At 45.3% G+C, this 24,918-nt stretch overlaps 1 protein-coding gene across 6 annotated transcripts in view; it reads right to left on the bottom strand.

Moving 5' to 3' along the window:
- The window catches only part of LOC124788346 (NAD(+) hydrolase sarm1), an 894,874-nt gene that overhangs the window by 164,919 nt on the left and 705,037 nt on the right, over positions 1 to 24,918 (bottom strand). For all 6 annotated transcript variants that reach the window (XM_047255633.1, XM_047255619.1, XM_047255610.1 and 3 more), the window contains one exon: positions 10,805 to 10,930. In XM_047255633.1, the coding sequence (XP_047111589.1) occupies positions 10,805 to 10,930 (126 nt within the window). The remainder of the gene's footprint in view (positions 1 to 10,804; positions 10,931 to 24,918) is intronic.

Genomic DNA, 24,918 nt, shown 5'->3' on the forward strand with positions numbered 1-24,918 from the left:
AAATAACACTAGCAAGAGAAGCAGAAGCAGAATAAAAAAATCGGGAAACGTGCGAGCAGAACTCGCACAGCAAGGTCTCCGTACAAAATTATGGGTAATCTATCCCGGGAATCGAGGTTCTCGGCGATTATTGCCTTATATCGAAATCAGTACCGGCAGGCTATTCGTCCGCGCGTAGCTAGAAAAAGGGCTCTTAACAGACGGACGGACAATCGGATAACAAATGATAATATTTCTTCGTGTCTGCCGCTCACCGGCCTGATGTGCTGACCGCGACGTGGCTCTGCGCGACTGGCGATTGGCGACTGGCGACTGGCGCCTACCCCGGCGCGGCGCAGCTCCTCAGCCCAGATTGCTATTCACGCATCGGCCTTTTTGGTATTGCCCCTAAACTCGAGCAGCATCCTGTATTTTGATCCTATAAGGGTTCCGTTTTTACCGATTCAACTACAGAATCCTAAGAAACTAAACACGTTGCTTTACCTTACTACGGTACCATATCAGAGAGAATTTTCGCCAAACAAATGTAAGAATCGGGTTCCGCTCGAGCAACAACGTAGGGACCATAGTCAGACACACAATTCGCAAAACTAAACCCATTTACACAATCAGGGATTTATAAAATCAAATGTGGAGAGTGTGAAAATTTGTGTGTGGAGCAAACGGGTAGATGTTTCTTCACGAAACTGAGGGAGCACTCAGACGCAAGCGAGAACTGTAAATCTTAATTCAGTGCACATCTACGAAACTACAATCATAAAACCAGCAGCACGGAGCAATCTTTAAGATAGAGAAAGACTAACGGGTGCTGAGGAAGAAATTCGAGAGCCTTCAAAGAAAAACCACAATACGTACTCAATGAACAAACAGATGTCTGAACTAAAATTTTTCTCGATTGTTTTAACATTTACTCTAATATACGAGGGGTGTTCAATAAGTAATGAAACCATATTTTTTTGAAAGCAAGTTGGTTTTATAGAGGATTTCAATACATGGAGGGTTTACAAAACCCTATTTTACAATACGATCTTCGTCGAACGCGGCAACCTTACGCCACCTCACTGGAAGGGCCTGTGCGCCCACGTGATGAAACTCTACTGGTCGACGTCGGAGCCAACGTCCTGTAGCACCAGTAACTTCCACGTGACCCAGGTAGGCACTGCTTCCCACCGAGTGTACCGTACACTGGGCCACACAAACGCAAATCGGAAGGAGCGTGATCCAGGCTGTAGGGTGAATGACGAAGAACGGTTCAATGACGTTTTGTGACCTCCCCTCGGGTGTGCAAATTTGCGCGAGGTCGTATATTGTCATCGTAGTCCCTCCAAGATGGCTGCCTGCTCGGTTGTGGCTCGATGTCGGCTCCGTGTTGGAACGTGGTGTTCACGTGGTAGAAGTGGATCTCAACGACTAGCGTTTGTTCTCACAAGTGCCGGAAGTGACATTCGTCGTGGTGCGCGACATTTGAAAGAGAAATCGGGTGCGATTAGAGAGTCCGAGCGATAAAAGCTTTACACTGCAACCGGCAACGCCAGCGTGGAGGGATCGCCGGCCTGCCGCGGCGCTCGGCCTGGACCAACACCTTCCAACATCAGACGGTGTCGGCTGGAGCCGCGCGCCGGCTGGGGGCCGCTTCAGCCGCTGCTGGCAGCCGCGGGCCGCCCACTCAGCTGGCGCGGCCTGCCCAGGGCCCGGCGAGTGAGTGGCTGCGGCAGCAGGTGTCACAGCGTCGCCGTGGGCGGCTCACACACCCAGCCACTAGGGACACTCCGACAAGTTTACATCCACGTCCGCGTTAGTACGCCGACACTAGAGCAGGTACCTTCCTTCAATCTGGCGGCAACATCTGCGAATAGTGATGGCGCGATCCGATCCCCGGGTACGAGCGTACCACAGAAGTCAGACGGTGGGAACGACACACCGACCGGAGCAGCTAGCTCGAGGGGGAGGCTACGCCGCAAAGATCAGACACGGAGAGAAAACGAACAGAAACTCTCGATGATATTCTCGCACATTTCCGAGCTGAATTAAAACAAAAAAGGGTATCCTCAACAATTGCTGTACCTGTTAGACAAGAAATTTGGTCACTTGCTCTTGGTCAGGCCAAACTCACAGGTAACAAAGAGAAATCAAAAGTGGAAAATGAAAGACTAAGAAAGGAACTTGCAGTCGCCAATGCGCCTGACGCGTCATTCAGAAGTGCCCAAGTAGAAGCGAAAATCGAGGCACTCCAAGAAGACAATTACAAACTGCGAACGGAAATGCCAAATTCCCAAAGTATGCTGCTGTAGCTTCTGTTCCTAGTGTCACGAAGTTTATATACGAAATGTTTAGTAAAACTGGGAAAGTAAAGGCAAACAAAACAGGTGTTGTGTTTTTTAAGCTAACAGACAATCAGGACACGAGGGCGGTGCGAGAAAAAAATTGACGGAAACAATCAATCCACTTCAGGATAAAATCAAAATAAGCGGGATCACGTCAACAACAAACACAATGATTCGTTCAAAAATGGCTCTGAGCACTATGCTACTTAACTTCTGAGGTCATCAGTCGTCTTTAACTTAGAACTACTTAAACCTAACTAACCTAAGGACATCACACACATCCATGTCCGAGGCAGGATTCGTACCTGCGACCGTAGCGGTCACGCTGTTCCAGACTAAAGCGCCTACAACCGCACGGCCACACCTGCCGGCAACACAACGATTATCGAAACCGAGACGAAGACGGATGCCATGAAAATCGTAGAGGAAACATCGCAGCTGAAGGACATTAAACTCGAAGAGGTCCGTAAAAACAGACCGCTAATGACCACATAAAACGTCCCCACGTATATTTCGAAGAAGGATTTTATGGTGGGGCTGTATAAGATTAACCTCAGTGAGGACGTCAGCAGAGAAATGTTTAACGAAGAAGTGAAGCTGAAGTTTGAAACAGGACAGAAACTCAAGCGTACGATGAACAACCTTATTGAGGTTAGTCCTCTAAAATGGTATATCCTTATGTAAAGAGAACGGATATATATATATATATATTTCGAGGCGTTTCGTAAGGATGCAGAAATGCTACACATTCTATGACTAAGCATACCCAGTTAAGCGCTACAGGCGAGACGGAGCCGTGTGCTACAAATGTGCCGAACCGGGACACATCCAAACCGATTTTCCCGAAAAGGCGGTTGGTTCCGTACCATGTATATCCTGAAACCGTACTTGCAACAAATCAGGTGGTCCGGAATGCCTCACATACAAACAGTTACTTGAAAAACTGATCGCAAACACAGACTACAATTATCAAAAGTGTGTCTACTAAGACCACGGAATGTCAAGAGGACCTCCATTACGCGCATACGAAGACATTCAGCGCCGGAAACACAAGTCTCCAGCTACCAGGACGAGGTCAGGGCGCCGCGCAACTGCATGGCTGCAACAGGCGGGCTTTCTCCCGGAGACGTTCGGCAACACTGAAATCCACACACCCGTCTTTGGTTGCCAACAAAGCGGTTCAGTGCCATTACTCACAGACAACGGAACACATCGATCTACTGCGCGTGCAAGGTGCTGAGGACTATGAGGTACCCAGGCACCTAAAACGTGAAGTGTACCAATGGGCTACCATTGAGACATGCTTTCTGTTAAGAATATTTCTCTGACTCGTGATGACTGGGTGTTGTGTGATGTCCTTAGGTTAGTTAGGTTTAATTAGTTCTAAGTTCTAGGGGACTGATGACCATAGATGTTAAGTCCCATAGTGCTCAGAGCCATTTTTTTGTTAAGAATAGAAGAATTAGAAATAGAATTAGTTAGTAATGATCGTGTAAAGCGTAGACATCACAAACAAGAACAATACTAAATTAATGATGACATGTGCACCAACAACTATCCAGCTCATGAAACATGTACAGACACCCAAGGATACACCCAACACACAGACATAGGAGAAAGCACCGTGACAGAACACAAACATGACACACCGAAACACAACAGGGCCTACAACACCGAAAAGTGTAAAACCCACATCAAACCGGTGACGTTCACCTCGGGGAGGGGGGGGGGGGGGGTTCAGAAACACGAATAACACAGTACACAGAATCACAAGGCATGATGATGAACAGCATGGAAGGGAAAAAGTGAAAACTTGAAGATTCGAAAAGCACACAAACAAACAGACAACGCAACACAATTTCTACCACGTAAGCTCGAACGTAAAACAAGGACACGACACAAAACGGGAAATACAGACACCCACAACACACTCGCAGCCCGAGCAGACAGCGAAAGAATCATCAGACCCACACAACACGGATCTTTGGGAACAGACGACATTTTAAAGCTGGAAGAAAAATACACCTTTTGAGGCTAGGAAACAGACTCACCTCCCAAACAACTTCGTTACTTGCGACTAGAATTGGCAACTCGAAAGGTGCCACAATCTGCTATCCGACGACCGAGCAGATAGACAAAGTTTTGCTGAAATCAGTCAATATACCGACAGACAGTAAAGAATTGACTGCACGACTACACAAAGCCTGCACGTGAATGGGCGAAAAGTACAGTCTATAAAATGTGTACAAAGACCTTGCGAGGGCCCGCGGACGAGTATACTTCGATCACAATCAATAGGGATCTAAATGTTTTGTATCCACCCGACATCCATGAAAATAGACACTAGTTGGTATGGAGCTATCTACACCAGTGGGCAGAGTGCACTCAGAGGAGGTCTGCTTGCAGGAACCCTACACCAGGAACGGCAAACTAACAGGTTTCGGCCACAAGCAAATCATCGTAACAGGTACATGCAATGCTAAGAGTGCGATCGTTGTCACCAATCGAAACTTGACAGTTACACAGATAGCTCACCGATGTAACGAACACCTCGCAACAGTGGAAATAGTGCACGAAGGCAAGAAGAAGATTATTGTGTCGTTATACGGGCAGCACTCGCACAACGTTGAGCCATATCTCAGTTACATGAGAGACATTGTCGGATACGCCAGTAACAGAAACTTATTAATAGCTGCAGGCATACATGCTAGGTCGACTATATGCCATGCTGACAACACGGACGACCGAGGGCACCAAGTCCACGAGGAGTTAAGTGAACGCAACCTCTACATCGCCGACAGTCCGAATCGGCCGCCCACATACACAGCGCCATCGGGAGCCAGCAGCAGGATTGACAAACAACTGCAAATGCAGATGCACCGCCACTTATAACGGGCTGCGAGGTCACGGATGGCGCTTCTCACAGCGGCGGCAACGCTGTTATCATGAACACAGACACACAGCTACACACAACTACACAGCACATAAGGCCAACTGGGCAAAACTAAGACATATGACTGACACCTTACCACTACAGGCAGTTGAGGGGTCAGAGGAATGTAAAGCAAATATTTTGACTGGATTCGTATTCGGGAGGACGACGGTTGAAACCGGCGTCCGGTTATGCAGGTTAGGTTTCCCGTGATTTCCCTAAATCACTCCATCAAATGCCGGGACGGTTCATTTGAAATGTTACGGCCGATTTTCTTTCCCATCCTTGACACAACATGAGCTTGTGCTCCGTCTGTAATGACCACAATGTCGACTGGACGTTAAACCCAATCTTCCTCACTTCCTTCACAGGTGTGAAGGAACGCGCGCATGTGTCGCAGCCTCCTAATAGACCATCTTCCACGGATACTGGAAGACGTTTCACTGCAGACTAGGAGAACCGTGGTACCAGCACGATGGCAGTTCAGACCATGGTGCACGAACCGTTTCCAAATCGTTGGATTGGACGCAGAGGACCTCTATCTTGGCCGGCCTGTTTCCTGCATATGTCGCCTATAGACTTTTCACTATGGGGAAACGTAAAAGACGCTGTCTACAAGATGCTACCAACTATACCAGAAGATACGCAACGATGTATTACTTAGCCCACTCGGACATCTCCGCTGAAATGTGCAGCAGTCGTTCCACACCGGACTGGAAGCGGGTGTTGGCACTGCTGGTGGTCATTTTGAACACAACCTGTGATGGTCAACTGTCTCGACGCTGGTCGGAACCCACATGACCAATGTATGCACACGTGTTGTCCTCTAGTTTGTGCTGCTACAGGAACTACACGCGCGTCCATGTGAGAACTTTTCAAATTACGAAACGTCGCAAACGACTCGCACTAGAATGCTGCAACTAACACCACTCACATTCTAATTTGCCCTACTTTTAGTTTGTTAATGTCAACAGGTATTGTTCCATTAAAAAAAATAAAAATAAACGTGATTGGCTAACGTTACGAGCTTCTGACTACCAATCCATTCTGTGAAAATCACAGATGAGTAGCACTTGCCGTTTCCACAGTGTTTGCGTTGTAAGTTTTAGGTGACTCACCATGTATGTAAACATTGAAAATTGCAGTACATAAAATGGAGCCAGCCGATGTGGCCGAGCGGTTCTAGGCACTACAGTCTGGAACCGCGCGACCGCTGACCGCTACGGTCGCAGGTTCGAATCCTGCCTCGGGCATGGATGTGTGTGATGTCCCTAGAATAGTTAGGTTTAAGTCGTTCTAAGTTCTAGGGGACTGATGACCTCAGAAGTTAAGTCCCATAGTGCTCAGAGCCATTTGAACCATTTTGAACATAAAATGGATTATTGACTAGCATCACTGACTTGTTGTTCTATCATGCGCATATTACTTTTTATCTCTGCGTAATGTAAACCTATGTGTCAAAATCTTGTAAGTATATGATGTCAACAAACTACAAAATTGGTTGTACGTAATGTTAATTCCACTTTACATAGTCCTCTTTAACGTTGTATTATGTTTCGTAGACACTTGAAAACAGCTTAATGCCAAAATTTCAATAGTGAAAACATTTACGGGCGAAATCAAGATGACATCGTCGAGGGGAAAAATTTATGGTACCGAGTTATTCATGCACACATTAAGATCTCACAGTATTAGCAAATCTTACGCACAATCTCACTGTTCTACTAATTGTAAATATACTACTGTGTGTACGGTAAGCTGTGAGATTGTGAATGGTGCACGTAGATGTGGTGTATGTGTGTATGTAAGTGCATGTGCGTGATTCAAAGTTGTTTCCTGCACCGCTATCTCTGAAAATTGGGAATTAATGTGGTCGCAAACAATTTAGTTGTTATGATCTATCTGGCTTACTCGGTGGAGCTGTTATTTACACGTTTCTGGGTTTGAAGGGGAATTACTGTAGCGACATTGAAGCCGTACTGCTGGTACGCTCCATTTAAACAGTTTGCATACTACTATTAACATGGTACTTACTGGCATAACAAAATTTTTCATTCTTATGATCATAAAATATTCCCTATAGGTATAAGAATGGATCTACCTTCGTTTTACTTTTCCGTGTCAGACTTCTGAATACCTATCTACATCATTCCACTAGTGTGTGACTGCCTGATGGGCTGTACAAAGGTGACGGAGCAGCCAAAGGCAGAGTGTAGCGGGCTTGGACAAAGTATAACTTGTGGAAAGGCAAAGCAAAGACATCGCCTGTAAGTTTCAGAAGCGATCGACAGAATCGAGAGTAGTGGGTGTCAGGCGGCAACAACCAATAAGAGAGGTTGTAATGGGACACCCTTTTTCTAACATAACCTTCTTTTATAGAAGCAGCCGATACCAGGATTAATCCCGAATCTGGTATAGCTGAACATTCTCGGCTGTTTCAGTGAAAGACTTTAATTTGATTTTGTGTACGATGTATTAAATTTCAAACTAAAATGTGTAAAAAGACACTAATTTGTTACACTCTGTATGTATGCTTAAAATTACTCTTCTTTTAGAAATATTTGAAATTACGAAAATATCTGGCATACTGAAAATTCATATTATTAAATGCACAATCTAACGCAAATTATTATATTTATTTCTGGATTCATTTAGAAGATAATGATATAATGGAGTAACGATTCTACTTTAGTCAAGAAAGTTTGTAAGCTCTTATGCTCTGTAACTTCTTTAGAATATTGTTGAGCACTGCAGAATGTAAGTAGTAGTGGGCATGCCTTTAATGGAATCAGACGTGTTTTTGATTGTGTCACTAATAATGTAATTTGTGGTGTGATAGAAGTGGAAGTTGTGAAGACGGTGTGATGTTGAAAAATGTGTCAAAGAATAAAATTCAGGAACAATACAGGCAACTCTTCATCAGTTATTTAGTCATCAGGAATCCACAGCGTTATAAATAAACAATTGAGCAAGACTTGGAGCCAACAACAAGAAGAGAAAATGAAGATAAGTAAAAAGCTTTTCTTTTGTATATCTTATGCCTCTCGATGCGTTTGAAAATAATGACGAGACTAAGAGAATTTTAACAGTGTTGTGTGGGAGGGTAAAATTACAAGGTTCACCGCCAGGCGGTTTGAACAAGGAGGCGTCTCCGTAAGCCCGTCATGCTGGTGCACCGCCGGACGGCTGGCGTGAGGGCTGGACGTTGCCGATGTTGGATGAAGCGTTCGAAATGGGTCGTTTCCAGTCAGAAAGCGATTTAATCATCATAATTTTCTTGTTATGACGTAGTTGGTATACTATGGTCATGTACATTGAGTGTGAGTGTTGGCCATCAGCTATGCACGTTGCTTGCGGAGTAACAGTGAGTAAATTTGAGGAAATGTTTCGAGTCATTGCTTAGTTAGTACAGTTTTGTGGGATAAAGTTAACTTTCATACCAATTTTCTTTGTGATGTGGTCACGAGCACATGTTCGTGCCACTTCTGTGAGCGTAGATTCACAACTAAAAAGTTAAGGTTTTGCGTGTTTTTAAGCATATTAAAGGCCTGCCACAGAGAACAAAAGCCGGACCATAGTATTTTCACTCAGTTATTTTACAAACTGTAGGCAGTTTTCTTTGTGATTTGTAATGCACCTATTGTGCTCGCCACGTGGGTGCGTGGAATCTGTTCTGCTCCCAGGTGAGGTATCAGAGTATGCTAAAGTGCATTAATGTTTTCCAAAAGTGATTCTATGAAGTTTGATGTCCCCTTTATTCAGAATTTTTGTTCGATTTTAACTTGTTCTTTGTGAGTGAAGTTTACCCACATGTGTAGTAGTAGTAGTAGTTCACGTGGTACATAAATCTGATAGTGATTCAGATGTTATTTAATTTCCTGCAGTACCATATAATAATCTTGATGCCTTTCCTAATAATTTAGAAATTTTCGGTGAATTGCATTTGCGAATCCTAACGCACCGCCGGCCGGTGCAGCCGAGCGGTTCTAGGCGCTTCAGTCTGGAACCTTGCGACCGCTACGGTCTCAGGTTCGAATCCTGCCTCGGGCATGATTGTGTGTGATTTCCTCAGGTTAGTTAGGTTTAAGTAGTTCTAAGTTCTAGGGGACTGATGACCTCAGATGTTAAGTCCCATAGTGCTCAGAGCCATTTGAACCATTTTTTGAACCTAACGGACCCCACGCGTTCCCGCCATTGTGAATTCGTTACTCTCTGTCCTTGCATGCATTTTATTTTCCCTTAGTGTGCAATAGTAACCCTTAAAAGCTATTTTCATTAATTTATCTCAAATTCTTCTTCGCGGTAGGTTTTATCTAAAATTCTTCTTCGCGGTAGGTTTTATCTAATGGTTCACATGGCTCTGAGCACTATGGGACTTAACATCTGAGGTCATCAGTCCCCTAGAACTTAGAACTACTTAAACATAACTAGCCTAAGGACATCACACACATCCACGCCCGAGGCAGGAGTCCAAACTGCGACGGTAGCGGTCACGCGGTTCCAGACTGAAGCGCCTAGAACCGGTCGGCCACCTCGGCCGCCTAGGTTCTATCTGTTGAGTCCATTCACACGAATTTGCTTTGCTGAACGGCATCAGATACAATCACAGCTCTGACAGTGCGTAACGTAATTTGTGCACAAACCCCCTCTGCAATCTGTTTTGTTTCGCTTGGCTACAGTGCAAGCTGGCGCAATTAGTCTCAATACCTGCTATGCGCAGAATCTATCTCCTAGCTGCACATTTTACTTGTTTTGTGTGATTATGATGTTGTATGGATCTACGTGGAACAACAATCGATTTAATCCATCCCTCTTTCACACAGCGTGACGGAAGTTCCATTTCTGTATGTAAGAAGCCGGCCGCGGTGGTCTCGCGGTTCTAGGCGCACAGTCCGGAACCGCGCGACTGCTACGGTCGCAGGTTCGAATCCTGCCTCGGGCATGGATGTGTGTGATGTCCTTAGGTTAGTTAGGTATAAGTAGTTCTAAGTTCTAGGGGACTGATGACCACAGCTGTTAAGTCCCATAGTGCTCAGAGCCATTTGAACCATTTTCTGTATGTAAGAGACCAAATAACGTACAATTCATTACTATTAGTCGAACATAAAACTGAACTACAGCTATTAGTCCAAACGTGATTACTATTCTTAGAATCAATGTCATATTTACATCATCTAATGTTGAAGGTAGTGCTCTAGATCAATAAATGTGGATAATTTTTAAAAACCACATATTGAGGACAATATAACCAGATCACCAGTCCTAGCGTCGTGGTGCAGGGGCCGAATTGAGACGTTTCTTGCGTCACGTTTTTTAGGTTAGCCTCTTAAGTCCATGTGAGACTGTTTCATTCTTCGACTGTGCCAGGAAACGCTCAGCAGTGCGGCGAAGAGTGTTCCGTTGACAGTTTGGATGCAGAGCAAACAGCGAGCAGCGAAATCTTCACTGACCACGACACGGAGACAGCTCGCCAGCCGCAGTGTGCAAGAAAAACGGCTGGAAGTCCAGAGCTGTGCAAATCGTTTCAGCAGTTGAACGAAAGCCATACCTGCGTGACGGCGGCGGCGGCGGCGGAGGTGGCCGCCTGGGGGCGGACGAGAGCCTTCTTGTGCAGGCTGTCCATCACGGAGGCCACGTCACCGTTGTCGGCGCTCTCCACGGGCAGGTCCGACATCTGCAACACAAGTCGCCCGCGCTACAGTCTCGTGTCGAGGCAGTAACGCCGTAGCAGCTAGTCCACTATTTTGCTGGGCAGAAGAAAGGCCTGTATATCCGATGCACGAAAGAATCTTGACAGACAGCAGTTTGAAAGATCCACAAGCTGTCCGAAAACAACGCCGGTCACACTCTTTCCTAGACTGGCCCTGTGAGAGGCGCACCCAATTATATTTGTACTGGTGATGGTGGTGGTGGTGGTTAGTGTTTAACGTCCCGTCGACAACGAGGTCATTAGAGACGGAGCGCAAGCTCGGGTGAGGCAAGGATTGGGAAGGAAATCGGCCGTGCCCTTTTAAAGGAACCATCCCGGCATTTGCCTGAAACGTTGCACTGGTGACCCGCCCCATCTTCGCACGGGTAGCACCAAGTATCTGTACCCTCTGTATTGGTCTGGCACAGCGATAATTTTGTTTATGGGCCACTGCGAAAAGTTAAGATTAAAATTCAGAGAATGGCGTTAGGTAACTGAATATCATCACTTACACTTGGTGCAAACAATTTAGTCTATATTCTCTGAGAATTTTCGGCGGGGACGAATATTACTAGCTCCGTATTTGACTGGCTTTTGGAGTGACATCTCGTAACAAAGGTGGGAACTGCGAGCTACTGCGCCAGCGACAGCAGCGCCAGTTGTACCGCGCTGCGGCCACTCCCAAGCCGCGCGTCTCCGGTGGCAGTTGTGCCGAGCTACGGCGACTGGCAGGCCTCGCAGCTGCAGTGTCAGTTCTGGCCGACCTACGGCCAAATGCTCGCTGCCAGACTCCGGCGCCAGTTCTGCCCGATCTACTGTCACACGACTCCAGTGCCGGTTCTATTCGAGCTATGGCTGCCGGCTGTCCACCCGACTCCACTGCCAGTCTAATCGAGCTATCGTCACTCACCGGTCATCCGATTCCACGATTCCAGCGCCAGTTCTACGCTAGCTAAGGCCACCCACTGGCCACCCGAAGGAGGGGGGCAAGGAGGGTGCTGGGCCACTTTGTTAGTGCGGGTTGCCTACATCAGGGGCGAACCTATTGTTCTCCTTTCATTGACAGGCACTTAACCTATAGTCCATCGCCTCACCGCCCCCTCCTCCTCCCCCTCGCTGCTACGCGTACACTTTCGAGTCTGAGTTATGGGACTAGGTCTCCTCTCACTCTTATCAATTTGATAACTTAATTAAATTGATCAATTGGTTAATCTCTCTGGTGGGAAAGTGCTACGCCCCCCTGCCATGCTCCCCAGGTCAGAAGTTCAAATTCCGTCATGACAATGCAACTTCTACTAACCTAAGAAAATGGTGGGAAGATCATTTAGGTCACATTGACTACTTACTTAAATTGATCAATTAATTAACCTCTCTGGTGAGAATGTCTCACAACTCCCTGAGGGGAAGTTCAAATTCCGTCAGGTCAATGCAATCTCTACTAACCTAAGAAAATCCGATCGGCACTTCTTCCTAGGAATTGGCGGGAAAAAGACTCAGCTGATCGATCATTTGGAGGATATCTGATTGTAGTGTATGGAATATTGTTTAAACAATTTAGACATTGTGTGGAATAGTGTTTATTTAAACAATTTAGGGGATTCAAGGCATTGTGTGGACTACATGGAAACTGGTGGAAAGGAAGGATCTCATGACAGGAAATTCAAGGGTATATTGTTTATTTATAGAAAAATCAGTTTATGGGTGTTGGATTTCTCTTGCTCACCATTTCCTGCTGGAAACACGAGAGTCTTGTTAGAATTAATTACGTGGACCAAATATGACACATAATCTAATGTTTGGCACTGTACTCTGGGTGTCTTAACCTAATTTTTGGGCCTTTGTTGGCACTTAACCTATTGTTCTGTTAACTCGTTTTCCATGTCGTCCCTATTTTCTTAAAATATTCTACCGCCATTGATGTCTTCCCACCATTTGGCACACTTTTCTAATTTCACATGCTTTTGAACGCCATTTCAGGTGAATTCTTCTTTGCCACACACACCCTTCAACTTTTGTAGTGCATTTAACATAAAATTATGAAAATTAACCTAGTCTTCTGCACTTAACCTGCTGTTCTGCTCCATGTCATGCACATACGCACTCCTTCCCATTAACCGCTGTACCGCTAACACCACATTGACATAAAAAATTTATGAAAATTCATTAAATTGGTGTTCTTCACATGTACGGGGTAGTTATTCTTAATTTGCAGCATACTACTGGTCGGTGAAATCGATGGAATATGGCTTAAACAAAAGATTGCTAGTAAAAAACACGTCCTGCCACTCGATGCCCGACGCCGCCGCCAGCCTCGCTGCCGTGAGCCACAGTCGGATGCAAGCCAGCACGAGCCATCACCACTGCAGGTGACAGTTGGCTCTATTTTGTGTACACAGTTAGAATTCTTCGAGTGTTAAACTGACATCACAGAACTCCAAGACGCAGTCACGCTGATCCCATATGCAATGATGCATAGCTGTGGTATGGCCCAGCATCGAAAGAGATGTTCCAATGCTTCCCAGAATAGCACAGGATGCATTGTTCCTCTCGCAATATGAGAGATGCGTCTAACAGCGCTTAACTGCCCAGTGTGACTGACGCAATGCCGCGAAGTGCGCGCGCGTAGCTACAAACCCTCGCAAGCACATCTACAAGGTTCTCATTCTTATACTGATGTCACGTGACTAATAAGAATCAAGTCGACCTCGCGGAAGTTGTATAGTGTACCAGAAACAGTTAATGCTCACTTTCTTGATGGCTCAGTTTGTATGCACGGAACCTGTTGCGCTAACAGAACCTGTTTACGAAAATAGCGCAGAATAACGTCGAATGCAGTCTTCCTCGTGGACCTGACATGGTACCACGTCCATCACGTGTTACCCTTTCTGCTTTCAAAAGACACAAACGCTCCCTCCGCTATGTAGAGGCTCCTATATCCAAGCACAAAGATTGTGAACGAATTGAACATTATGATTGGCTCTTAGCGAATTTACCCGCCGAAGTACTGAAGCCACCGGTATCGAAGCACCATCCACCTTTTCTTCCTTCCTGCGAACGAAACTTTCAGCAGTTATTTTACACAGATCGCCATATTGCACTGGAAATTAAATTTACCATACATATCGTCAAATACGGATAGACTCTTACTTGTTTACACTGCTCTCCCAACGAGGGCAGGAGCTTGGATATTAGAATGTGAGACCGACTTGTCACCCATCAATATATTACTGCGTGCCCTACATAACGTCAAATACGGAAAGACTCCTACTCAACTACACTGCTCTCCCACTGAGGACAGGAGCTTGGACCTTGAATATTAGTGCGCAAAACCGATTTCCAACCCAGCAATATATCAGCGCGTACCGTGTTGATGTAGTAAACATACAATTCTTATCCTGCGCCAAACAAAATCATCCCTTTTATATCATTCGTACATATAGCGCGAAGACAAGCACTGCCGTATATATATTCTCAGCGCTAGATATTTTCCCTGCAGCCGACGCCCTCAACGCGCGACCAGAGCACCCACACATCGACACAGGGCGGCCGGCTGCAGTGTGCAGGAGTTCTTTTCGCGAGACGCTATTGGGAATGACTAGATCCTAAACTGAAACAATCGACAGCTGCACGCAAGCACTGCTACCTAACTTCTGCCACGATAGCAATAACATCGGCGCTGGAAGCAACAATATAGCGCTCATCCACCAACATCCAAACCAAATCATCCAACTCTGTGCTTACATCAATGACAATTTTACCGTAAGAAGTGAATTTCGAGTCGTACGGCTACACTTTCGTCTGTACTATACATAAATGTTATGATCCTAACAGGATGTCTGTGACTTGGTTCGATATCTGTTTGCCACGTATTCTGAAATCTATCGTACTAGCGCCTTCCTTTGCAGAACATGTAGTTACCGATGTGTGTGTTTGCTGTAGGACGGAGTAGGGCGGGACCAGAATTTAGCACAAGTGATTTCAGTGTTCAACTCTCAAGCGCTGATAGCGCTGCTGGATTACAGAGTGTAAGAACCATCCTAGGACAAGGAAAATATACATCGACAAGGAGAATACCACGTAGTGAGCGATTCACACCCAACGCAAGGACGTTGCTAAAGCGTCGGTGCTCCACAGTTTGGTATGTTTTATGCAGAATATAACGACATTAAATTTCTTGCCATTTCGTACGTGGGGCAAATCCCACAACTCATGGAGACGTCGTCGGCGACGACAGTACGCCGGAAGTCTCCTTACATACCTCCTTCAACTCTCAGATCCCCACGTCATGTTGTCGCATTTCAACAGTATGAAACACTTTCCTAAATGAATACATTCATTAAACCGTCATCACATTGAATCCCTGATTCGCTCATGCGTCCCTGAAGAATCACATCATTAAGAAAAACTTTCTTTCAACGTTTGGTCCGGCATTGTTGGTGACTGCTTATTACATCCTCATGTTCTTTTCACTTAGCCTCAACTGAAAGACTTCCCATGATCTCTTAGGGACAGCCTACCTGTTCTGCTACAACACACGCCATTACGAGTGCGACAAGACATATGCTTCGCAGCTCCTGCTCACTTCAGCGCTATCATTCATAGGATTCTATATTACAGCTTCCATGAGAGGTGGATAGGTAGAAGTGGACCATTTTCCTTGGCCTACACGCTCTCTGGGTGTAAATACATTAGACTCTTATCTGAGGCGGCATCTGAAATCACTTGTGTACGGAAGCCGAGTACAGGATGTGCAGAGTCATTGCGCCCATATTGTTGAAGGCTGTGAAATACTAGGCAATTCTCGATGGATGCGTCAGCACATCAAGGATTCTGTGTGATGGCGGGTTGATGCATGTATTCTTTCTAACGAAGGCATTTTCAACATTTCATTTAGGAAGCCGTTTCATATGGTAACCAACCCTCGGTAACCAACAGGGTATGTTACACATTTCATTGGTAAAAATGTTTCATGCAATTATTGTACGTTCTATTTCTGTTGTTTCACGATTATTGACGTGATTTTAAAGAAAAACAGAAAATGACCTCTGACATGGCAATAAAGCGTTTCTGGGACAAATATCCATATAACACATTTTCGTTCTTTCGGTGGAAGATACGTTTCGTGAAATTTTGGCCGTACCTTATTGTTACACCCTGTACAGACAGAATGACGCCACGGGGGCCTTAATTCATTATGTTCATTCAGTGTGTAGGAAGTATCTGGCAGAACGATCGGAACAGACTTGGACCGCTGAACGGTACTTGGAGCTAGACGCATGGAACATTCCATTTCGGAAATCGTTACGGAATTTAACATTCCGATATCGACAATGTCAAAACTGCGCCTAGAATGCCAAATTTTGGGGCGCTGTCTCTCACCACGGAAAATGCGGTGCCTGACGCCCTTCCCTTAACGGCCCAGAACAGCAGCTTCTGCGTAGAGCTGTCAGTGCTAACAGACAAGCAACACGAAATGACCACGGCGAAAAACTCAAAGAAATTAGAGTTGGCTGAAGTTTGTGGGGACGCGAAGTACACCGCTCGAAACGCCGCACTGTGGCTGGCGGAGTGTGCACCTAGCCGCAGGTCACGTGTCTCTCGGCGGCCGCAAAGGGCACTTTTCCTGCAAGTCCTTCGCCCAAATTTTAGTGACTACAGAGCATTATCATCACTAGCGTAGAGGTGGAAGAGAGAAATTTGCTGATATGTCTGTTGCAAAAGATCTCAAACTACATGATCAAGTGAAAGTTTCCTAAATACAGTTGTATGTTCTCTTACTGTTCAGATCAAAATAATGGAAAATTAGCGTTCAACTTTCATTAAGGTTCTTCAGAACACACTACATGACACGATATAATAGGAGCGAAAAGCATTGTTAGATTGTACGCGCCTCATTAAAAGCGTTTCTACGAGCACAATGGGCTTGTAGTGACGTAAGTTCGGGTCAAGTATAATCTGAGGATCCAAAACATTATGCCAACTCACCCCTGTAGTACTGTAACTGCACGTCAAGTACACGCTGAGGAGCCATAAGATTATGGCCACTTCAAGAATGAATGCCACCTGGTGGCATTGTGCGCACGTGGCGTGGTAATAAAAATACTCGTACATAAATGGAGTACCGGCAAAAGGGGAAACACATTTGTCGGTGATAAATGTTAGAAATGGGGAAATCTACTGACATAAGTGAGTTCGACAAATGGCGAACTGCTGTGGAGCGTCACCAGGTGACGAACAACTGTGGGACCTCGAAGTCGGTTGGCTGTCTGCGTGTTAGTGTTGTGGTCCAAAAGCGATGAAGCCACGGCAAGTGTCACTACGTTGGACTTCAACGCCTCATTGTGGAATATAGAAGTCGGCCGGCCGTTGTGACCGAGCGGGTCTAGGCGCTTCAGTCTGGAACCGCGCGACCGCTATGGTCGCTGGTTCGAATCCTGCTTCGAGCATGGATGTGTGTGTTGTCCTTAGGTTAGTTAGGTTTAAGTAGTTCTAAGTTCTAGGGGACTGATGAACTCAGATGTTAAGTCCCATAGTGCTCAGAGCCATTTTTTTTCTTCCATACCCAATTTTCCTTGAAATTTGGGAACATTCTAGGAAACTGCAAGTCTCTATGCTATAATTTTGTGATTGATGAAGTGACTGACTGTTTTTAACTTTGAGTTGATTAGTGGGATACGTGACCGGTCAACGTCTGAAGAGGCTTAGCTTTGTCTATGAATTGTCCTAAGGTTAGTGCGAAGTGGCGGCGGCACTTAGGATTTTTGTTATATTTTTGTTGTTCTTTGGATTCCATTAGAAAAAATGAAACTGATTTGCTCGTTCTCGGGCACTGCCTCTTTAAAGAGTGTAAAACACTGAACTTAACTGACAAAAATGAAGTACAAACAAAAAATAAGACCCTACAGAAATCAAAAACCAAATCAGTATTTCGTATTCCAACCCATAAGTTATGAGGAATGAAATGCTAATTAAATCAAGACCCTAAGCTGTAGACAGGCGTTGATATACATCAACAGGGACAGTTGAAAATGTGTGACCCGGCCGGGACTCGAACCCGGAATCTCCTGCTTACATGTCAGATGCTCTATCCGTCTGAGCCACCGAGGGCACAGAGGATAGTGCGACTGCAGGGATTTATCCCTTGCACGCTCCCCGTGAGACCCACATTCCCAACTTAATGTCCACACACTACATTCGTAGTGCCCCTGCCCACTACACTCATTACTCGCGGCAGACAATCTTACCGAGTCTCGTAAGAGTTCGGGCAATGCGTGTGCATCCGGACAGATGAAGGTCAATGGCCGGTTAACCTTTACTATTTGAAGATGGTATCTGTTCTTTTGGACATGTCAAGTTAAAGAGAAATCTTTTGAGTCGTCGTCGTAAAGTGAGACATTACGAAGAAATATGCGTTATTTCTTTAATTACGACTCGCATGTAGGATACCATATATATTGAGAAATACGCCGCGCGGAGTGGCCGCGAGGTTTGAGGCGCCATGTCACGGATTGCGTGTTATCTCCCGCCGGAGGTTCGAGTTCTCCATGAGGCATGGATGTGTGTGTTGTTCTTAGCATAAGTCAGTTTAAGTAGTGTGTAAGTCTAGGGACCGATGACCTCAGCAGTTTGATCCCTTAGGAATTCACACACATTTGAACATTTGACAAATACTTGAACAAGATTTTCCGTAATCATTAATCAGGAATAAGGAAATGAATTGAATTATTTCATTTTCTCATAATATGAACTCAGAGTTCAGAGATATTACTGGTATAAATAAACTGAAGTAGCGAAATGCACTATTAACATCGCTGCTATAAGCAAAAGGCAAAGGGATTCACAGAAGCTCAGCATTTCTACGAAGTATTCAAGCTAATTAATATTATAATATGAAAAGTGATCAGTATACTACAGGGAGACATTGGTTTCGACAAGGTATAGAGTTTATAGAAAAGTAATTTAAAGTTCTTTGTATACTGAGAACAGCGATCAGTGACTTACGAACTGGTAATCCAAACACGTTCAGGTACTCTGACTATGGACTAATAATACAGTAGATGCATCTAAAAGTTTTTAAGTGGATTTTGAACTGCAAAAAAGTGTTGTAGGTTTCTTAATCAATTGTTAATAACTAGTAGATTTAACGTGATTTTTACTTGGATTAATCATTCGTCGAGTAAACGTCATCTTTGAGAATATAGAAACCTTGGTTTAGCAGGGATGCGTCTGATTCTGTAGTGACAGTTCTATTGAGTATTAATAAGTATAACGGACGCTGATTGTGCAGTTCTAACGAGAAACAATAAATTAAGAGTCCACCCCTAAATCCATGTCAGAAACTACAAATATTTCTACTATGCTCTGGAACCTGTGAAGCACATCAGTTACTGCAGTGTTTATTTTTTCATGTGTACGTGCCGTGTTGCGTCTCATTACAAGGGAGTCGAATGTAATCACTGTTCGATAATATCGTCACTATCATCAAAGTGCAGTACAACATTAAATCGTATTAAACAAAACCTATGAAGTGCATTCAATAGACAGGGCAGGCGGGCACAGTACAAGGTCCTCACCCAGAAACCACCGGCCCATCACTTACAGGAAGTGAGAGGCGTGGGGTGTGCCCAGTGAAACATGTGAAAAGGTTTACGGCGGGAGTGCGCCCGTGTGACGGGAATTAACAGACTTTGACAGCGCATGCGAGCTAGCCGCATGGGGCATTCCATTTCGGAAATCGTTAGGGAATTCAGTATTCCGAGATCCGCACAGTAAAGTCTGTGCTTAGACTACCATATTTCAGGCATTACTTCTCACCACGATCAACGCAGTAGCAGGTGGCTTTCACTTAACGACGGAGAATAGCGGCCTTTGCCTACAGTTGACACCGCTTAACGACGAGCAACACTGCGTGAAATGACAGCAGAAATCAGTGTGGGACGTACGACGAACGTATCCCTTAGGACAGTGCGCCGAAATATGAGGTTAATGGGCTCTGGGAGCAGACGACCGATGCAAGTGCTTTTGCTGACAGCACGACAACGTCGATCGGACGCTAGAAGGCGGGAAAACCGTGGCCTGGTCAGATGAGTCCCAGGGCTGATGGAAGCGGCGCAGAACCCACCAAGTCGTGGAGCCAGGTTATCAACAAGGCAGGGTGCAAGCTGGCGTCGGCTCCGTAACGCCGTGGGCCGCGTTTACAGGGAGTGGACTGCGTTATGGAACGGACATTAATAAAACCGACAAACTGCAGGGACGGGTTCCTGACTGAAAATGGAGGAAGAAAGGCCATACGAATGTGTGTCCGGAAGTGGAAGGTGTGCGTGGAACGACAACAAATCCTCCCGGAACACACTTGGAGGTACCTACCAACCTAAAAACTTACTCCTAATAGCTATAGTTACTAGTCTGCAAATGAAGTAAATGCTGATGTCATGTTTAATACAATGTCCTTAATCACCAATAAAAAAATCTGCCCTTACACCTCTTACACTGTATGTTCACGACTACGCCCTACGCACATACTTCATATAATAGTGTCTTCATTGTAAAAATACCATGTGGCATTCCGTAGAATATTTTACGGAAATTCGAGAACACTAATTTTTTCTGCTAGCAGGTGTTCGGTACGACAGGTCAAAGTTACTAATGTTGGTACTAAAAAGTGCTACACTCTTACCACTGGTATCCTTTGATACTAACGACCTAAATCCGTCCTGACATTTCGACATTTCGTCATTGGTAGTCACTCCATTCGAATGTGTAAGATGATGTAGAACCCTGAAGATAGACAAATGTTTGAGATAAACGACTCTATTATTACTGTGAACTTCCAAAGCTCTAAGCGAACGTTAGGGGAACTCGAAGTTACATATTCACTTGGTTGATAACATACGTCCAAAGAGCAATGTCGTTTCGATGTTTAGCGGGAAAGGGATGCGAGCTGTCTAACAGAGGACAAAGAGGGCAGCAAAGAGAAGCTGGGCAGTGTTGCAACGGCAGGAACATTTCTGAGTTCGGATGAGGAAACTGAGTTCGTCATTCGCTTTCACCAGACTTGAGCATGTGCTCACCTCTGACCCACTCCGTCCCCTGGCGTGTCGGAACAAGAGAAGGTCACGCTGCGCGTCCTCTCGGTCGGCTTCATTCCGACTCCTCGTCTTCAGTTAAACAACGACTTTATGGCTTTGATGAGATAATGAATATATGTGTATTACACTGGAGTATCCTAATAAGGCAGTTTTTCACGCTTTCGCTATTTTTGAACCGAGTAGCACGTTACGCTTCACATTGTAATAAGAAACTTGTCGAGGGAAATCAAATCTTTCGTTTCGTCCACCCATCCTTGGGATCGCGTAGGCTGGATACGAGCGGCCGGTGTGTTGATAAATAACGTCAATCCTTCCACGTTTACGCCAAAAGACGCGGGGAACCATAAATACCACGACACCGGCCGTGTTCTGCGTCACAAACTGCAAACAAACATTTTGGCAGAGTTTGCGGTGAGGTGCCGTGCGGCGCGTATGCTCTGGGCTACACTGCTCCTGAGCGCCAGTGGAAGAGACTGTGAGCAGTGTGAGAGGGATTAAAAGGCACGATGCTATTAGGGGAACAACAGTACCGAAGACAGAAACGTCACCAAGAACGGTAGGAGAGTATTTGTGTTTGCTCCAACTGACTGAGAGTCACTATCGACTTCTTAGGAGAACGAAATGAGAGCTTAAGTTCTGGCAAACGCAGAACAATTGCGGAGAAAACTGAAACACGTTACAAATCACACTGTGACGGACTACGTTGCAAGAGACGTAATGTAAAATGGCAAGGATTTATCCCGAGCTAACGGTACCGATCGGAGAATTTTGCAAAAACAAAGACTACTACACTCTAGGAACAAAAGATACTGCAGGAACGCTGACAGAGAAAAGTACGTAAAGCCTACAGTAATTTTCACGGTCAGATCCTGGTGAAAGGTTTATCAAAAATCCTTTGAGGTTCTAGTCATACGTAAAGTCAATGATATAGAGTCCAGACCTACCATTCAAAGTGTCTCGGAGATCTCGCATGCAATTTCATCAGATAAGGACACGATTGGAGACCCTGACAAATTGTTGATGAAGAACAGCACCAACCGGTTACAAATTTGTTTTATATGCTTTACCGTTATCGGTTTGGAATTAATACAGTGAGTCATCGTACGGTTTCCATACTTTCTTCCAAACACGTCACATTCTTTGCAGAAAAGTTGAACTAAGGTGAGTAAATTATACTTACGAATATGTAATATTGCTGGTTGCGTTACAAGCATGTCTTAGGGTGGAACGTACGTAAAATGTTCGACTGGCACTTTTGTATTTCTCCAACGAGTCACATTCGTGTCGTCGTTCGTAGCAGTTTTGATAGCAGACAAGAAATGAATTCAGTGACGCGCTGATAGGATTATAACACTTTGGCATAGACCATACGAAGTGTAACTGGAAATTCCCGGTGAAGGTAAGTGAGCATGTCTCGAAGTAAGGCGACACCGTGTCGGGTGAGTGTAGAGAACGGGGTTGGTTGGCGGCAGTGTGCTGCTCGCTACCAGCCTACGTCTCGCGCAGGGACTACGGGAATAAGGCGAGAAAAATTACGCGCATGTAGACAATGTCTTTATCCGCTCCAAGTACACGAATGAAGTACAAAATAAAATGAATAATAATAATAACAATGGGACGCTATAAACTGTACGGAGGCTTGGAGGGCAAGGGAACACACCACGTAGATGTAGTCGAGAAGAGGAAGAGCTGAAGCGAGACGCGGGGTGGTGTTCCTCCTCACGGGCGTGCGGTTGGTGCAGGAGCGCGTTACGGCTTCGCCATGGAAGACACGAACTGCTCAGCGAACGTTCTGCACTGTAAGCGTACGTGGTCTAGGATTGAAGGTGAACAGGGAATTAAGGGCTATCCGTACCAAACTAAGAAAACGGCTTTACTGGGAAACCAAAATAGCACACCTGTGAAATCAGGTATGCTTCGGTGGAGCCGGGAAATAACACGTTTGCGCTGTGCACAAAATGGCCGAAACGTCGCTAAACACGGCCGTCCGGGCCGCCTTCCCCCGGGTCGTGCAGGGTAACAGAAAGCTTCCAGCAGGTCGCCGGCGCGCTTCCTACCTCCTGAAAAAGGGCAGTGTCTGCATTGTTGTCTCCAAACACGAACCTGCCGCCAAAATTACGACTGTAGGGCTGGAAAATGGACTGCAGGGTCCTGTCCCGACACTGGACAGCTCTCAACTCAGAGGCGTGAGTCGGACGTCCCCGATACTGGCCCACCGCTGTCCCTGTCTCTGTGCAGAATTCTACCAGGTGGCTTCCTCTTTCATTTCTTATCGCCAGTCTATATTCCTTCTCTCCCTTTTCCTACTCTCGAATTCCAGTCACCCGTGACTATTAAATTTTCGTCTCCCTTCACTATCTGAATAATTTCCTTTATCTTATCATACATTTCTTAATTTCTTCGTCACCTGCAGAGCTAGTTGGCATATAAACTTGTACTACTGTAGTAGGCGTGGGCTTCGTGTCTATCTTGGCCACAATAAGGTGTTTACTATTCTGTTTTTAGTAGCTTATCCGCACTTCTATTTTTTATTCATGATCAAACCTACTCTTGCATTACCCCTATTTGATTTTGTATTTATAACCCTGTATTCACCTGACCAGAAGTCTTGTTCCTCCTGCCACCGAACTTCGCTAATTCCCACTAGATGTAACTTTAACCTATCCATTTCCCTTTTTAAATTTTCTAACCTACCTGCCCGATTAAGGGATCTGACATTCCACGCACCGATCCGTAGAACGCCGGTTCTCTTCTCCTGATAACGACGTCTCTTGACTAGTCTCCGCACGGAGATCCGAATGGGGGACTATTTTACCTCCGGAACATTTTACCCAACAGTAAAGACCTATTTACAGAGTGCAGACGCTCCGCAGTGGGCCACCCAAGCGTGTGTTCTCTGCTGCTGGTGTGAAGCCTCCCTCAACCTGTGGTCCAGCGAAGAGCTAATTGCCAAGCGAAGCTGCACAAATCTGTTCCAGAATAACACAAGCTGCTTTCTCCGTAGCGATTCTATCGGAACATGCATGACGTGTGGCTGACGCATCGCCGCGCGTACCTACATACCATCTCAAGCACACCAATCAATGTTCTCAATTTACACTAAAGTCACATGGCTATGTAAAATCAGAACTGAGTCGAACTCTAGGAAAATATATAGTGTCCCAAAAATACTTAACATGCGCTTTTGTACGAGTTTTCGTGATGTTTCAGCTTTTATGCACGGAAATTCTTGCCCTAACAGAATCTGCTTATGAAAATAGCGCAGAATAACGTCGAATGCAGTCTTCCTAGCGGTCCTAACCTGGTACCTCATCCATCACGTGTCACCCCTGCTTTCAACAAACACAAATGTTCCCATCGCTATGTAGAGACTCCCATATCCCAGCACAAGAGAATGTCTTGTGAATGAATCGAGCATTACGATTAGCTCTTATCAAATTCACCCACAGAATTACTGATGCGGCTGTTGTGGAAGCACCATCCGCCATTTCTTTCTTTCTGCAGACGAGACTTTCAGCGGGAGAAAAACTGTTTTACACAGACCGCCATATTGCACCGACAATTTAACCCTACATGTCGTCAAATACGGAAAGACTCTTACTCAATTACACTGCTCTCCCCCCGAAAACAGGAGCCTAAATGTCAGAACATGAAACCGACCTGTGACCCAACAATACATCACCGCGTACCCTACATATCGTCAAATATGGAAAGACTCCTACTCAGTTACACTGCTCACACACTGAGGACAAGAGCTTGGATATCAGAGCGTGAAACCGACGTCGAACAAAGCAATTTATCACCGCCTAAACTCTCGATGTAATAAACATACAATTCCTATCCTGCGCCATACAAAATCAGCCCTTTCACATCACTCGTTCATAT

Source organism: Schistocerca piceifrons, chromosome 1 (assembly GCF_021461385.2).
Source record: "Schistocerca piceifrons isolate TAMUIC-IGC-003096 chromosome 1, iqSchPice1.1, whole genome shotgun sequence".
In the NCBI taxonomy this organism is placed as follows: domain Eukaryota; kingdom Metazoa; phylum Arthropoda; class Insecta; order Orthoptera; family Acrididae; genus Schistocerca; species Schistocerca piceifrons.